This window comes from Rhyacophila brunnea, unplaced genomic scaffold, assembly GCF_057557595.1.
Source record: "Rhyacophila brunnea isolate RB1 unplaced genomic scaffold, BYU_Rbru_1.0 scaffold_7, whole genome shotgun sequence".
NCBI classification, from domain to species: Eukaryota; Metazoa; Arthropoda; class Insecta; order Trichoptera; family Rhyacophilidae; genus Rhyacophila; species Rhyacophila brunnea.
Genome location: NW_028233339.1, coordinates 2408188 through 2425909, shown reverse-complemented (window position 1 = coordinate 2425909; position 17722 = coordinate 2408188). Strand labels below are relative to the sequence as shown.

Sequence of the window (17722 nt, the reverse complement as noted above, 5' to 3'; positions counted from 1 at the left end):
TGGCTTGTGGCTTCTCAGCGAATGGAAAATTTTGTGTGTCATCATCATAATCGCAGTACCTGAATCTCCTGCTATTAAATTCGCCAGCAAACAGCTCGTAAATTAGTTTTTCTTCGACATCCTTGATTGTAGACAATCATTACTACATTTATGAGTAAAACCAACCTGTCACGGCTGTTTTCTCGGCTATATTGATTTCTCGGCCACTGATTCCTACTGTTCGGCCTGTCCGGTTCATTGTAATCAATCCTGTGATGCACCTGCCTCCCGTCCCTGTATGCGTCCTTATCAATACCATCACGATAATTTGCACCGATCTCTTTGTTTTCTCTGTAATGGTCCCTGAAATCTCTTCCCTGGCCCCCCGTCGGGCCTTGACCTTGACTGTTCGGAGACCGGTCAGATCTCTGATGGATCAATTCACTGCTCGGCTCTCTTCTTTGACTTCCACGGCTGGAACTCCTGTTAAAGATACGTTATCATTATTTATTCACAACTATATCAGTGTATTTATAGTTTGCAATGAAGAACATACTGATACTGCATTGAGTATGTATATCTTTTGATTCTGTTCAAATACTGATACAAAAGAAAAATTATTACTAATTATAGTTAATTGGCATAATAACATGTGTCACTTTTCTAAAACAATGGAAAAATTAAAATGTATCCATATATATAAATATATGTAAAATATCTCAACTTCAAATTTATCCTTTGACTGGTTTAGTAGAAACCTTTTGTTCTAGGCAAAATTGACAGAAAATTAAAATAATAATTTCCAATATGGTAATCGAAGAGGAACATCAAAAAAAACTAATTAATAAGAATGATTTTTTGACTGACAGCTAATGAGTCAAACAATCTCTGACAATATTTTATGATTTTTATTAAGTACCTAATTAGTGTGTTAAAAATCGGACAGTTCCAAAAATTAAAAAGAAATTAAAAAGTAGTAGTAGCAGTATTATAATTAGAAAATTTTTGTATCACCATTTAGTATTATTGTTAAGAACTTAATACATATTTTGAAAATTCACATTCGCGCACTCTGTCTATTGTTTAGGGCCGGTCCACAGCAACCACTAAAATGCAGCAACCTGCGGCTGCCTCTGCTTGAGTATGGCTGAACTGCAACGCAGTCCGTACACCAAACACGTAGCCGCATTTTTGTAATTGTGGTTCATGTGGGCCGGCCCTTTGCTACATAGGTATAACCTGAGGCATTTCCAGACAACGCGTTCATTTATACACATTATCAGAATAGGCACTCCATACATAAAATGAGTGTATTTTGTATGGCTATGACTATGCATCCACATAGAATTTACTGGATTAATATGCCACTTCTCGGTGGAAATGGGTATAAATTAACGATTCGTCAAGACCTGACATTACCACCACCTAAGATGTTATAACACTCTAATACTAAATCATATAACAGGTGTCGGCAAACTTTTTGAGGGAGGTCATATCTGATCTAATAAATAAAATGCCACACTGCGACCCGAATCTTGAAAGTAGGGGAGTAGTTTTTTTATCAAATATACTATAGTAAGAAGGTACTTTCCATTCAAACAGTTTTTTTTAATATTTTAAAAATAGTTGATATTATAAAACGCTAAAATTTGATTTGGATGCATGGTCTGAAAACACGCACTGGCATTTACTGCGCGACTTAATTTACTGCATAATTTTAAACATTCTATCTTTATTAACCCATTGCAGACTGAATTAATTTTTCAGGATCACTTAAAAAGGCACGCTGATTACTAAAATTGATATAACTCATGGATTATTCATTCAATTCAAATAAATCTTTTAAATATTTATAGGTTTTGAATTTTTCTATTACGTGTTTACATTTTAAGCAAACTTTGTGTATAAGTGGAATGAAAAAAACATGTCAAATATAGTTTTTTGGGTTTTTTTAGCCTTTTTTATACAAAATGACATAGACAAAAAGTCCATGATAAAAGTAAATAATAAAAGGAAGATATACTAAAACTGGACCTAAATATAATACTCTTCAAGATATTTAGAAGATGGAGGGCCATTTTATGTTTTTTACTGTCTCTAACACCTCATACCTAGCGAGCTGATCATTGTTTTGAAAAATTTAAATAAAAATAGATTTTATAAATCAAATATTTCTTAAAAAATATATTGGACTGTATATAACTAACATCATAAAATGATAGCTACATCTATTATTAAGTAATTTCAACTTTTAAAAAAATCAAAATATGATTAAAATTTTTTGATTTTCATCATGTCCTGCACCCAGTAACACCGGTGCCAAATTGGCGCCGATAAGGCGCTATGGGTTAAGCTGAAGCATAAAACAATACCGGAGCTATATAATATGTATGTATAAAAGTATATGTTTTAAGTGACGGTCTTTTAATTCCCCAATCCCTCTGACACTCTTTTCTTCCTCTGAAGACAAATTAACCGGCAGTTAACTTGACAAAAACAAACATAACATAGTTTTCAGATTGTCTCGAATCATATCAGGAGAGAAGGGTCGCTTTTGCTACAAAGATGAGGAGCTAGGTGCTCAATGGTTAAACAATAAAACATTTTATAATCTACCGTTTCCTCTTTATACATGAATTGTGTTCAAATGAAAATATTGCTTTCAAGAATTCAGTTCACGAGTTACAGGTTGCCGACCGCTGTCATATGATAATACATTATTTTACTATCACCACAATAAAAATTCTATGTCATATTGTTCGGTACGCTATACCTGACTAATGTTTGATACCTAATTTGTTTTATGTTACTAGCATGCAAAAATGTATCTTAAAGCTGTGTATTCAAAGTAATACAAACCGACCCCACCACTGAAAACTAGAAATGCTGGGCAACCCTGCTTAAATTTTTCTATTCAGTACAATTATCAATTGAAACAATAAGTGATATTTTATCCGTGCGCATAGTGCAAAAGATGTAAATATTCAAATAATTAATTGTCGCACACTGTGGCCATACTGAATAAATAAATTGTACACATGTAAAGTTAATCATATTATTAAAATAAGCAGTAGTATAATATTATGATTATCAATTGTTTATACTCTATTAAAATTCGTAGGAGTTGATGCAAAAATCAATATTTATTTATAATATCTACCTATATATCAGTGGCGAAGGGTGGAGGTAGGCTGTTAAGATCAGCCATAAATAGCGCACATTAAACTTTGTCAGTCATACGTATTTGTTTTCATTGAATAAGTATAAGAACTGATAAGACTACAATTTACAGATGTTTTGGTTATTTTAATTCAATTAAAACCTGTGAAAACCATGCCATAATGGAAAATAGTCAAACTAGTCTAAAAAATATCTAAAATTATGCAATTATATCATATATAACTTTATAGTTAGAATAATATTTTATATCTATTATACTTGGTTTGGTTTAGGCAGGGCTAATGAATTTAAAAAAAAAATGAACCAACAATATGTGTAATATGTATTCTCAATCCAACGAAAACAAATAAGTATGAATGAAATAGTGTACACAATTTTGTCGTATCGCCCAAAATATGCCGAAACTATTATGGTTTGGTTTAGGCAGGGTTTAATTGATTTTTAAAAATTAACCAACACCATCTGTAAATTGTAGTCTTAGTTCAATAAAAACAAATATGTCTGACTAACAAAGTTTAACGTGCACTATTGATGGCGGATCTGAACAGCCCAACTCCATATACATATGATGTTAAGATAATGGGAAATCACTTTACAAAGCTGATTTTCGGTGTAACCTCAACATCAAATTTATTTGAACATAAAAATATAATTAATCGCTTTACAAAATTAAAAAAAATTTATGGACAATTTTTTGATGTTGGAAAAGTCCCGAACGCTTTGATATACATGCATTTTCTAATATTAATCATATATGCAAACAAATTTTTATCCTTACCGATCGTACAATAAAATAATAAGATAATTTTACAGTGTACTGTATCATTTATGCCAGTGGACTAAATTGATAAATGGTCAAAAACCATTCATTTCAAAATTGACAATGAAAATGATGTTTCTACTATAAATACAAATCTATATGTTACATATGAAATAACATGATTACGACATAATTTTAGGGTATAATTTCTACATGTAAAAACAAACAAATGGGAATGGTATAGGTAGCCAACATTAACCATTGGGGAAAACCTGAAAAATCATCTGTATTAGGGATGATGTTAGGTTAGGTAAGATCGGGTTGAGTTGAGTTATGTTAGGTTATTATTGTCCTTTTTTACATGCACAGAATCTAGAATTCATGATTTTTTAACAAATATATTTACATTAGTTGCAGTGGAAGAAGATGCTTTCCATCATTATATTCCGTTTACACATACATGGATTTACTGCTGACAGTACAGTAAAACCTCGTTAATAAAAACACGGATAATTCGAAATTCGCCATAATTCGAAATTTTCGCAAAAAAAAAGTCCCTTGTACATTATTTTCATATAAAACCATACCTTTAATTCGAATTTCGTAATTCAAAATGATTTCAGAGTCCTGGCATAGAAAAATATTCAATAAATCGTAATTAAGTACTCTATTTCATGAGCCAGTCATTGAAAATTGTGACAGACTTTTCTTAAAACATCATAAATTACTTATTTTAAGAAGGTAATAAAAATAATCCTGACATTTTATAACCCATTATCACACACGGAACCGGAAATGTGGTAGGCACGGCACATCTATGATCGTAAACGATATTAATGAAAATCAAAAACGAGTTTCTTGAGGTTAACCGATTTTCACTATCTGTCAAATAGTACCATAAAATGACGACATGGCGTCTTGCTCACTCTTGAAGAATGAGATTGGAGAGACAGTGAGGAGTTTTACGTGTAAACAGTTACTATCACAATAATTTAAAATAGGCACTTTTGCTGCCAGTAAATCCATGCATGTGCACTGGCGCTATTACTCCTGGTAACGCCAGTCGGAGCGGGTTTATTATTTAACTTTACTGCACACATATTATGTATAAATTTTGATTGTGTTGCGTTGTATAATTTTGTGACATACTTTCATTGCTTTCTAAATGGTTTTGGGCCATTTATAAACTTTTTTATATCTGGAAAAAATGATACACCACTGTAGGCTGCAATTTACCGAAAATATGTGTGTGGATAAGATGTTAATAATTTATGTAAAAAAAAAAATTACGATGCTGAGATAGTGAGATGTGATGATAGCCTGCTATTGAAGCATTTGTTTTGATGGAATTACTTAATATGATTAATTTTATAAGAATTACTGAAAAGTGGTCTAATTCTACGTCGTCAGTCACTGCCCAACTAATAAAATCTTTATAAAATACACAAGAGAACCGAACCATGCCAAATGTGTTTAAGTAAGAATTTTGCAAAGAGAGAAAATCCGATACACGAAATCTTACCGATTTCCAGGGATTCTTTTACGGACACCTCCATTTCTATATTGTGGAAAACAAACATGAATTTAGATTGGTTAATCACTGTTTCTTTTTTATAAAGACAGGTAAAATAAGCAGACATGGGTGTATGAGTAATAAGGGAATACATTATTACATATTAGTAAGGGTGTGATTTAATGATATTTGGTGGAAAAAATCCAAATTTCCATACATATTGTTATGATTTAATATGCATTAATTAGCACCAAAGCAGTTAGATGGGTAATTTTTAAAGCACACACCAAAATTATTAGATATAGGTATTCTGTATACACCAAAGTCCAATGGCAATTGTATATCCATTACGACAAACAATATTATACTGAACGTTGCTTTCGTCTGGTGTAACATTGTATTCCTAACTATTTAAATAGAAATATATTATCGTATAAGTGTGTCGTTGGTATACAGAGATAATTCTGCAGACTGTATAGACTACAGTAAATGTAGCATGCACAATAATAATAGTCCGTCGTACAATCAATTAAGTTCCTTCAAGCACCTTCAGTAAAGATTATGTTGCCAATCTCACAATTGTAAATAAAAACTTTTACATATTATTTTTGTAACAACTCAAAGTAGATTTCTGTGATAGCTGTCCGAATGAATATCAGGTGCTTCAACAATAAATTAAAAATAAACTCTCGTAAACATTATCAATTATCCTCATGCTTTAAGACCGCCTATGTGCACGTGACTAGGCCGAATTCAAAAAGATACTGATGCATTTGAATCCGTAATGTTGAAACTTTATGAATATCGCCATTTTATCTTATGAATCTCACAAATCCAAAACAATTTTTTTTCAGGATTCATTAGAATCTGTTTAATTTTATTTTTAAATATAAATTCGAAATTCAAAAAATTTAAATAGAGAACAAGCATTCTCTAAAAAATGAAGACGATTCTTAGTATTTAGGTATATAAATTTTTGGATTGCATGGACACGATTTAGGGTGTATGTGAGAATTGATTTTTGAATGGGAGCAAGAATCTTAAGAATACACAGAGATGGATATTCGATAAAAATGTCTTTTTAACCTAAATGGATTCATCAGTTTTACACAACAGACCAAAGAAATGATAATTGACTTTGTTATGTAACAGATTTGTTATAAATAAATATTGCTAAACTGTAAGGCTACAAGATTAATAACATTGTAATGATCAATATTGCAGACCTCTTGCGCCTTCTCCCGCTGCTATTCCTCCCTTGGCCTTGTTTGCCATCTCCTTGTCGAGGCGGCGGAGCACCTTTGTCCCCCTTGTCTTGATGTCTCCCGTCGCCGGATTGTCCTCCGGTGGGTCTCTTATCAGACCCGCTCGACTGAGTCTGCATAGACTGCTTCTGCAGATTTTGTTCCAACGTAGTAATCTTTTCCAATTCTTCTGTCCAATTCTGAAAATTATGTATATATTTCATTTTTAATAGGTACATTATAATTGTCAATCTTGTCATCATGACACTACAAATTACTGATATACGAAAAAAAATGATTACAAAAGAGCTGCATACTAAACTTTGTCAGTCAAACGTATTTATTTTCATTGAACTAAGACTACAATGTGTAGATAGTGTTTGTTGGTTTTTAAAATTCAATTAAACCCTGCTTAATCCAAGCCATAGTAGATAATAGTCAAAAAATATTTGTCTATCTATAAAATATATAAAATTATGCTACGAGGGTGGGTCAATAAGTCCTTAGAAAAGCCGACAGGTGGCGCGACTAGTAATGTAAGCGGTTTGTTTTCATGCAGCGGCACTACCGATTCAGTATGCTGCGAAGTTTCAATCAGATTGGTCGGGTTGTTGTGTGTTTCTCGTACATTTAAAAAAAAAATTTGCTTGTTTACAAAAATGGAGAAAATTGAGTTTAGAGCTGTTATTAAACATTTTAATATAAAAGGGTTAACAGCAAAGGAAATAAAAAATGAGTTGGATTTAGTTCACGGCATATCTGCTCCTTCACTTGCAACTATTTATAACTGGTTAAATGAATTTAAACGTGGTCGTACATCAACAAAGGATGAACCACGCTCAGGACGTCCTGTAGAGGTGACTACACCAGAAATGATCAATAAAATCCACGATATGGTGTTAAGTGACCGAAGATTAAAGTTGAGTGAGATAATTGAGGTTACAGGGATCTCAAAAGGTAGCGTCATTTCTATTTTACATGACAAATTGGGCATGAAAAAAATTTCTGCAAGATGGGTGCCGCGTTTGCTCACAGTCGACAATAAACGCAATAGGGTGGTGGCCTCTAAAGCCCTGTTGTCGCTCATGCAACGCAATCCGGATGAATTTTTTCGTCGCTTTGTGACTGTAGATGAAACATGGATACACCACTATACTCCCGAGACGAAAGAACAGTCAAAGCAGTGGATTGCGAAAGGCGAACCATGTCCAAAGAAGGCGAAAACCGTAAAATCAGCTGGTAAGGTTATGGCTACTGTATTTTGGGATGCACGTGGAATTATTTTCGTTGACTATTTGGAAAAAGGAAAAACAATAACAGGGGATTATTATGCATCTTTATTGGACCAGCTAAAAAACAAAATTGAAGAAAAACGGCCTCATTTAAACAGGAAAAAAATCCTCTTTCATCAGGACAATGCCCGTGTTCACACATGTTTACGATCAATGGCTAAAATTGAAGAATTGAAGTTCGAATTGGTCGACCACCCACCGTATTCGCCAGATTTAGCCCCCAGTGACTTTTTCGTTTTCCCAAACTTAAAAAAATGGCTAAGTGGACAACGTTTTTTTTCAAATGAAGAAGTCATCGATCGGACAAATGCTTATTTTGAGGACCTTCCGAAAACTTATTTTTCTGACGGTTTAAAAAAAATTGAGAAACGTCTAACCAAGTGTATTGAGCTCCAAGGAGATTATGTTGAGAAATAAAAAAAAATTACAAAAATAAAAACTGTTTTAATGCTTTTTTTCTAAGGAATTATTGACCCACCCTCGTATTAAGCCATACACAATTTTAGATAATCTATAGATAGAAGACTATTTTTTATCGATTATGGTTTGATATAGGCAGGGCTTGTTGAATTTCAAAAAACTGACCAACACCATCTGTAATAATATGTATTATTAATTCGACGAAAACAAATATGTATGACTGAAAAAGTGTGCAATATTTTGTCAGAACGCCCATAAAACATACCTAAACTTATTATAGTTTGGTTTAGGCAGGGTTTGATTGAATTTTAAAAACTAACCAGCACCATCTGCAAATTGTCATCTTAGTTCAATGAAAAGTATGACTGACAAAGTTTTTTTTTCCGACCATGTCCGATCCTAATAGGATCATATGGACCTCCAGAGACAGATTTTGTTCTTACGAGAAATGGATGTCAGCCACTTGCTCAACCTATTAGGTCCATACTCTGAATCATACACTTTAGTGTGCACTATTTATATTGAATCTTAAAAGCCCCTCGCACGCATGTTTCTTTACGTTTCCACATCGAAACAGTCCATGAGGAACCTATTAGTGAAAAGTTTCAGATCGATAGTGTCATTAACAAAAATGCAAGTATTATATGGTGACTCCATGTTTGGACTACTGGACCACCCCCCAAATTAATGTTTTTCAATTTCAATTTATTTATTTTACATATTGTGGACATTACAAATTATAAGTTTAAGACGTTCACAACATGTTATAAACAGTTTTATGTACATAACACAAGAGATAGATCAGTATTAAGTTCTGTACCCGAGAAGCATACGGATGCAAGTCCAAAATTTGAAGAAATGAGTAAATGATGACAACTTATAGTTAATGATCATGTTTATCAGTGGCAGAGAGATGCAAGTCCTATCTTAAAGAATAAAGGATTTTCAATGATGTATACGGATGCAACAACCATAACACATTAGAAGCAGAAGGGTGTACATGGACTTGCATCCTTATGAATCAGTTAAATCAGTTGCATTCCGACTCAAGTCCAATGTACATCCGTCTGCTTCTATGGTAACTGTCTATGTTTTTGACTTACGCATCATTATTGATCATTATATTCTTGTTTCTTCTCAAAGAGGAAACGCAATAGGTACAAAGCATGTCCCAGGGTGAGTACATTTTTCATTTATAAATTTTGGAAAAAAAACGATGTTGCCATATGTACTTAGATCTTTATACTGTTTTATCCGTAGCACGTACAATTTTCAATCCATACAATACTAAAAATATTCTTATTTATGTACAGAATATTCTGACTGAAATTGAATTGCCTTCAACGTCGAAGAAATCCCCGGATCAAAATTCAGCAAGGCTTACATTAGTTGATCCAATATACGACTCTGACTCTGACAAAGATCCTGAATAGACTATCAATAGCTCTACCAAGTCGGACAATAAACACTTTATTATTTTCCCGGTTCATTTAGAAGAAATCCCCACCCCCATTCGTTTAGAAGAGACTGACAATCTAATTTTGGAAGAATCATCAGCTCAAAAGAAATCAGTTGGGAGAAAACGTGTGATTAATCAGGCGAAATAGAAAAGACAGCGGGCAAAAACCAAACACCTTACAGAAGTTCAATACAAGTCTACTGTTAGCAGTAAGTGGATACCGGCCAAAGCATTGAAAAGTAGATGCAATCAGCGTTGTCAGAGAGACTGTAATTTGATAACAAACCAACAAAGAATTGATGTACACGAGAGGTTTTAGAAAACGGAAAGTTGGGATTTACGTCGTCAACTTATTGTGTCATTGATAGATATTGAAATCATTGAACGATTACGGCCAAGGAATAATTTAAAGCTGTTTATCAGAAAATACACAAGGTGTTATTTTTTGGCTGTATGGATGAATCAAAATAAGATAAGAGTATGCAAGACAATGTTTCTCAACACTTTTAATCTCAGTGACAAATTAGTCACCCTCGGAATAAATAAAAAGCTTCAGTGCACGGGCTCGGTTCTGCCTCCAGATGGTAGGGGTCGGCATCCCCCAGCAAATAAGCTGGATGATAATATTATCAAATCTTTAGCCAGTCATATCACATCATTTCCCAATTATGAGTGTCATTATTCTCGTGAGAGAAGCAGCAGAAAATATCTGGGCACTCATTTGAATGTAAGCGTGATTTGAATTTAACCAACTGTACACAGAAATGCATCTTCAAAATCATGCAAAAGAATGGCTCTACTGCAAAAATTTTAATGAAAAATTCAACTTGAGTTTTCATCCACCAAGTAACGATACCTGTGATGTCTGTGACCAATTTGTCATAAATTAAAAAATGCAAACGAGACAGACAAACCAAAGCTCGAGGAAGAATAAAATTAACATATCATCGAAGCAAAATTACGATACGATTTGAAAAAGTTTCGAGCAAAGACTACATCTTCTGAAGTCATATTAATGGTTGATATGCAGAAATGTCTTCCCTGTCCGTTTTTTACAAATGCCCAATCATTTTATTTAAAAAAAATTGTGGGTTTTGAACAAAACCATTCTTGACAGCACAAATGAAAAGGCATATTGCTGTATGTGGAATGAGACAGTTGGTGCCAGTGAGGCAAATTAAGTGGCGTCTTGTATCCTTAAATGGATATATGATGCCATGGGAGATGATGTGGAAGAAATAACTATCTGGTCTGATAACTGAATATGGCATCACTTTATAACTGGTTCCCAATCACATTTTGTCGTAGAAAAAAGAATGTTGATGGTGAGGATTTCCTATTATCCACGGTGGTCTAGCTGCGAGCTGACGCTAATATGCCGGGAGTATTATTATACAAAAACACTTTCAGCAAAATTGTTTCAAACAACTTGCCGTAAGAAGAAAAAAGAGAGGTGTTTTGACTACTCCAAGTATAATATGTGAAGTGAATAACACCGCTTAGTTTGCAGATCTGCAAACAATGTTGCAGTGGATCCCAGAACCACTGCACTTTTTTTTACAAAAACTTAGCTCACAAAAATAATATGCCGGAGTATCCTCAATCAGGTGATGAAGACATTGAAAATTAAATAATTGTTTATGTAGCACTGTATTTTTTTGATTTCTTAATGTTAATAAAAAAAACTTTATAATTGCATCGGAGTTCTTAATAACCTATAATGAATGATTTCTAACTTTTCATTAACATAACAGTATTATACACACATTGATCCTGTAGATCAGTGCTCCGCAACCGTTGTACGTTGCTGGCTGTGCCCCGGCACATTTTTCCGGTAAAAGAAAAAATCAAATGTTGTCTATAATATAAAATACTTTGTGCAACGCAGACGCAGATAAGCAGAAATATTTTTTTTTTTGTAGAGTATGTAATCGAAAAAATATTTATTTTGAAGCACCTTTATTTTCTACCTCTAAATGTATTCATCTTTTTGGTATCTGGATCGGCATCCAAGAATTCTTCGCACCAAATAATCGTAAAATGGTTAAACAACTACTACTAACAGTCATGTACTACCAGTCAATTCAGTCAAATTTTCAATTTCATTTTAAAGCATAAGGACTCAAGTCCACTGAAGTCAATAACTATATTTTAAAATATTTTTTTTCTATGTCTTCTACATATAAAAAATCAAAAAAAAAAACACAATTCTTATTGAAAATTAATTGATTTTCATAACTTATTTTTTTTATAAATCTGTATAAATATTTTTAAAAGTTATAAGAGCTTAACATAAAATAAAATAGTTTTTTGGCTCTCCTGAACATTTCATGTTTTGGACGTGCATCCGTATGCTTCTCGGGTACAGAGTTATTCTACAGTATAAATGTGTAAATACAAAAAATATTAAGTATATAGGTACAAGGAAGTACACCGGATGAGTTAAGCAGACCCTATTTTAAGAATTTAAAAACAACGTCCACCTAAGTTCACCCTCACGTAAGTGGAATATATCAATATCTGAAGCGATTTCATTAAACATGGTTATTGCCCTCCCAATTGGCATTACTAATGGCAGGTTAGTTCTGCACCGTGGGAGAACAAACAACGGATGCCCTCGATTCCTAAGGTAATTATCAGAGACACACAAGCCAACACCACCAAGAATGGCAGAGTTCACATTTACGCCGCGTATAAGTCTGAAAAAATATGTAGCTAAATAAAGATCCCTTCTAAATTTTAAGCTACAGTATGTAAGCATCCCTAAGAGAAAATCAGTCGGATAGAGCCACGGATAATATCCATACAGCCGAAAGGAGTCTTAAAAATTTCTTTTAGACTCTCTCCACCATAAGGCCGTACTTCAACTGATGCGGGGCCCAAACGACAGACCCACTCTCAAGTCTGCTTCTAACTAAGGAGTTATAGAGAATTTTTAGTACCGTAACATCCGAAAAGACCCGGGAAGTACGCAAGACAAAGCCCAACATCTTTAGCGCCTTTTTACAAATGGTATCTATATGACCACTAAACGTCAGTTTACCGTCAAACGTAATTCCAAGATCTCTTACAGATGATATTCGCGAGAGAACTCTGCCATGCATCGAGTACTGGAAAAACAATACTCGTGAGGCTTTAGTAAACGATAAAACATTGCATTTATCAATATTGAAGTCCAGTTTGTTACGCCTGCCCCAATCTAATATATTATCTATATCAAGTTGGAGTTGACGACAATCGTCCAAGGTGACAACTTCCATGAAGAGTTTCAAGTCGTCAGCAAACAACAAAAACATAGCATTTTTAATTACCAATGCTATGTCATTTATGAAAATCGTGAACAGCAATGGCCCTAAGTTTGAGCCCTGGGGGACACCAGAAAATGTGTAAAAGGTCTGTGACTGATAAGGCCGTACGAAACGTATTGTTGACGGTTCCTAAAATAACTCCCGAATAGCTTCAAAAATCGATCCGACAATCCAATAAACAAGTTTTGCCCCTATATTGACGCTTGCTACCCCTAAATTTCAAGTCTTTGAACATACGGGAAATAAATGAAAATTGACCGTGACAGAAACATAACAGAATAATTTTGCAGATTTTAGCTTGTCTTTTTATATTACAGAGTAGATGATGTAATTTATTACGGTAAATTCATTAAACAGTCATAGTAAAGAAAATCATAGGTACCAAAATTGAATCGTCATATTCGCCTGTGCCTGCAGCGGGTGGAGGCATAGAGGTGATTTTCTCCAGCAACTTATTCGTCTCAAAAGGTTCAGAGTGCGTTGAAGAATTCATGGGAGGCAAGGAGTTTATTCCAGAGGGGCCAAAGACTCTAGTGTCCTGCGAGTTGTCCACACTATTCGCCCTGGAGTTCCACAAGTGATCGGTGCTTTGACTCATGGAATGAGGTGTCAGTCTATCATTGTAGTCCTGGTTTGCATTGTCCATCTGTTGCGGTCTAAAGTTCTTAAAGTAGGGGGCCAGATGAGCTATAAAACATATCAAGTCACGTTGAATTAAAGTTTTCTTTATTTTCTTTATTTCCATTAGGTTTACCAAATAACCAGCCACCTGCGAAAATATTCTATACACAAGGCAGTTATCGACGGCTAAAGTGATAAATACTATTACTTTATAATATTTATGTTTTGAGTAGAACTAATTGTTACAATAAGTTAACTGTCTCTAAGCTGTCTATCTCTTTGTGGCGACCAGGACGGACAGATTTCATTATCAACAAAGTAAGTAACATTTTAATATAATACAGCAAATTGAAATTTTAAAAATGATTTTCATTGCAAAAAGCAATATGTATTGCACTGTTCTTGACTGTTTTGGAAAAATGTCATCTATGCACAGGAATCTGAATAGATAGATAGTTTCACATAATATCCACATTTTATGCATCAGGCCCTTAGGACTCGTTGGGTGCATGAAAACATTATTTTTTAGATGTTGATTGAATCTAATAATTCCTAAACATATCAATCGTTCTTGGTAATAAATAATTTATAGATTTATAAACACAAATGGTTAATTATTAGTCAATGAGAACATTATAAATACATGAAGTAATAAATAGTAATAATAAATGAAGAAGATACAGACCGTCATTCCTGTTGGAATGCCTATTCATCGGAGGCATATTGTGATTGATGGATTTCTCCGAATGTATGTTTTCGTGGCTTCCAATAAAACCAGGGGGACCATAAGAGCTACGGGAAAGACCAAAGGAGGCGTATGGGGTGGACGATCCAGAGTCACCGGACTCGAAACTCTGCATGTACGCGTTGACAGACCGCTTTGCTTTCTCGCGGTCAAAATCTTCATCGCGCAGCCGCCCGCGACCTCTAGAGGGCAGTGTATGCGACCACACGGAGGGAGGGTGCTGCGGCGGATGCTGCTGCTGGCTGTAGTATGAACCCTGATAAGGAAGGCTAGCATCAGGATCCAGGATTCCGCTCTCCGCCAAGATTTTCTTGCGGAACCTCGGCGCCATGGTTTCCAGATTCATTCCCAACGGCGCCGTAGAGTTTCTCCGACCCGAGGGTGGCTTGCCGCCATTGGAATGATAGTTGAGCCTGGGAGCGGACGAATCCATACTTCTGGTATCGCGATTTCGAGATGAAGAATGGTTTTCGTTCATATTTTTTCTTGGAGGAGAGACATTTCTGGGTTCCGAGTTCTGGCGGCCGTCTCCTCCCGTGCGACGGTGCCTGTCGTCATCTCCATCGCGGCCCTGTCTCCGGTTTCCAGAGTACCTTTTAGATTTATTGTCATGGTTGTTTTGGTGGTCAGCGATGCCGGACCCGTGCGGCCGACCGCCCTGGGAGTTGTCATCGGCGAATCTGCCGTCTCCCGGGTTGCGACCGGGCGCGGGACTCTCACCGCCGTCTTCCCTGTCCCCCCGTTGTTTATTAGCAAATTTAGGTGCATACATTTGCTGCTCCGGTTTGCGCTGCTTGAATTGTTTTTGACCGTCAGCCTGGGAGATGTCGACGGCCTCTAGCCTCTCAGAGAGGTCGTCTCCAAAGCGGGCGGCATCCTTATCAGCGCGGTTGCCGCCACGTTGTTTGGGTCGACCGTGACCTCTTCTTCCGCCCTCGTGGCCGCCTCCTCGGTATTCAGTTTTTCCGTTATCCATGTCTTCCGGACCCGTCGGACTCTTCTTGAGTGGACCGCTTCCTCGAAAATAAAATTGCTGTTGCGGTTTACTTCTTCTCATTCCTCTGGGGTCATCATCCATATTGCTCCCTGCAAGATAAAACCATCAGAATCTATTCCACTAAGTGATACAGTCAAGTGATAAAGATAAGAAACAAGTGCATACTACCTACCATTGAGACCGAATAGATGCAGATAGTAAATTGGGCAATCTGGTGTTTCTTTAACAATGCAAACAATTTTTAGTATTTCCTTGAAAAATAACAAGGTACATACTACCACAGTCTGTTAAATAACTGAAAATCGACATGGAGTAAAGGTACTACTAAACAGATCAGCTGTGCCCAATGCATCAAATTTAAAACACTAAAAATAAATATATCGAAATAATATGCAATACTTGTGAAGAGTATTTGTAAACCAACTATGTCATATGGACGACTAAATAGTCATCAGCACAAAATATTGAATTTTTCGACGTTTTTATACCGATAACACCAAGTATTAAAATAAACTCAAAATTTACAAATAACGGTCGTACACATTTACGACTTCAAATATATACATTACCCTGTATTAATATGGTCCAATGAAACGATGCAGCAAGTTTTAATGCATAATGAAGACATATCTTTATTGAAAATTATTAGGATCGGATATTTTGTTTAATTTAAAGTGACTCTTTCTAATATACGTAATTTATAAATTATCGCGAGAAAAATATATACAAAATAGCCGTACGCCATGGCATATTTATTTAATAAGATAACCTCATTAGGATAGAGCGTATACTGATTACAAAAATATTTTTTACGCAGAATTCTCCTGGGTCTGATTGAGGTTATGTTTTGAATATAAAATTACAGGAATACAGGCGGGCACGACGATACTTGTGATAATTTTAATGATTTGGCTTAATTATTCTTACCATCAACAGTCTGTGACGTAAAAAAATCCACGGGAATAGTAATAAATTCTAATCTTTTCGTATTATGAAACTTCCATTCGCCATGTTGTGATTGATGCCGTTTATTCTTTGTCAAATTTTCAAGAAAGATTGTAGCCAACCTAAAAATATTTTATCATTGGAATATTTCAAATAATATTTAGATAATATTTTTTTTATAAATGCAATTAAATATTAAATCACATAAACAAAATAAGTTTAAATTTTGTTTCAATGTCTTTGAGTATTCTGTTGTTTATATTTATTTCATTAAAATGAGACATAATATTTTGTAATAGTCGCAGCACCAGCAACAAAAGTCCGAATGATAGGCCTCCCACGCTTCGAAAGTGAAAATGATATTCAACTATCTATATTTATTTATTTATTTAATTAAGAATACAAAACATTGTGGACATACGTACACAACATGAGATTTACATTATAACAAATATTACCCTCACAAGAGAGAAGAGAATATAGAATATAATAATAATAATATCAGGAAAACAAATTAAATCAAAACATACTAAAGTACAATTTAATACAGAAAAATAAAATTTTGAAAACAAAAAACATACATTTTACACAGAAAAATAAAGTTTGAAAAACAAAATGCAAAGTACATCACTGAAAATGTCTATGTCTTTAAGGAGCGCATTAACTAATCTTGCAACCCTCGCTAATGGTGCCTGATAGGCTTGATACGAGGAAACGGTTCCGATCCAGAATAAATCATGGCTGCGACCACGTAGGTAATTGGCAGGCGCATGTAAATTCAAATTTATTAGGACACCAGGGTTGGAAACCATCCCTCGCGCTAACAAGCAAAAGTGTTTCAACAATATTAACGGCCTGCACATACACAATCTTGTCTGCGTGAAAGCCTCGTGTGCGCGATGTCGCACGGGAATGATCGTGTGTCTAAAGTCGCGTAGCGAACAGCGGAAAGAGTGAGGATGGAGTGAGGTTAGTCGCGTCCAATCTTTCACGCGTGCCGTGCGTCAAGTCGTTTTTTTAACACATTTTACCACTATTACTCTTTCACGTGTGCCGTACGTCAAATCGTTTTACTACGTTCGTCACAAATGGACGTTTGCAATTTCTCTCGCCAATTTATTATGGACCTTATGGACATGTATAAAATATTCCCATGTTTGTGGAGAATCAAATCGGAGGCATATTAAAATGGAAATTTACGCGATGTGGCGTATGCGAAGATAATTAATTTCTTCAAAGAGAGAGGATTTCGCGAGGCT

The 17722-nt window shown here is 34.9% G+C and overlaps 1 protein-coding gene across 1 annotated transcript in view; it reads right to left on the bottom strand.

Annotated features, from left to right (window-relative positions):
- Smg6 (Smg6 nonsense mediated mRNA decay factor) overlaps positions 1-16563 on the bottom strand; it is a 202786-nt gene extending 186223 nt beyond the window's left edge. The window contains exons 1-5 of the mRNA XM_085957911.1: positions 16446-16563; positions 14462-15607; positions 13538-13842; positions 6659-6876; positions 166-462 (exon numbers count right to left, since the gene is read on the bottom strand). Coding sequence (XP_085814037.1) covers positions 166-462; positions 6659-6876; positions 13538-13842; positions 14462-15599 — 1958 coding nt within the window. The 5' untranslated portion in view covers positions 15600-15607; positions 16446-16563. The remainder of the gene's footprint in view (positions 1-165; positions 463-6658; positions 6877-13537; positions 13843-14461; positions 15608-16445) is intronic.
- Between the last annotated feature and the right edge of the window lie 1159 nt (positions 16564-17722).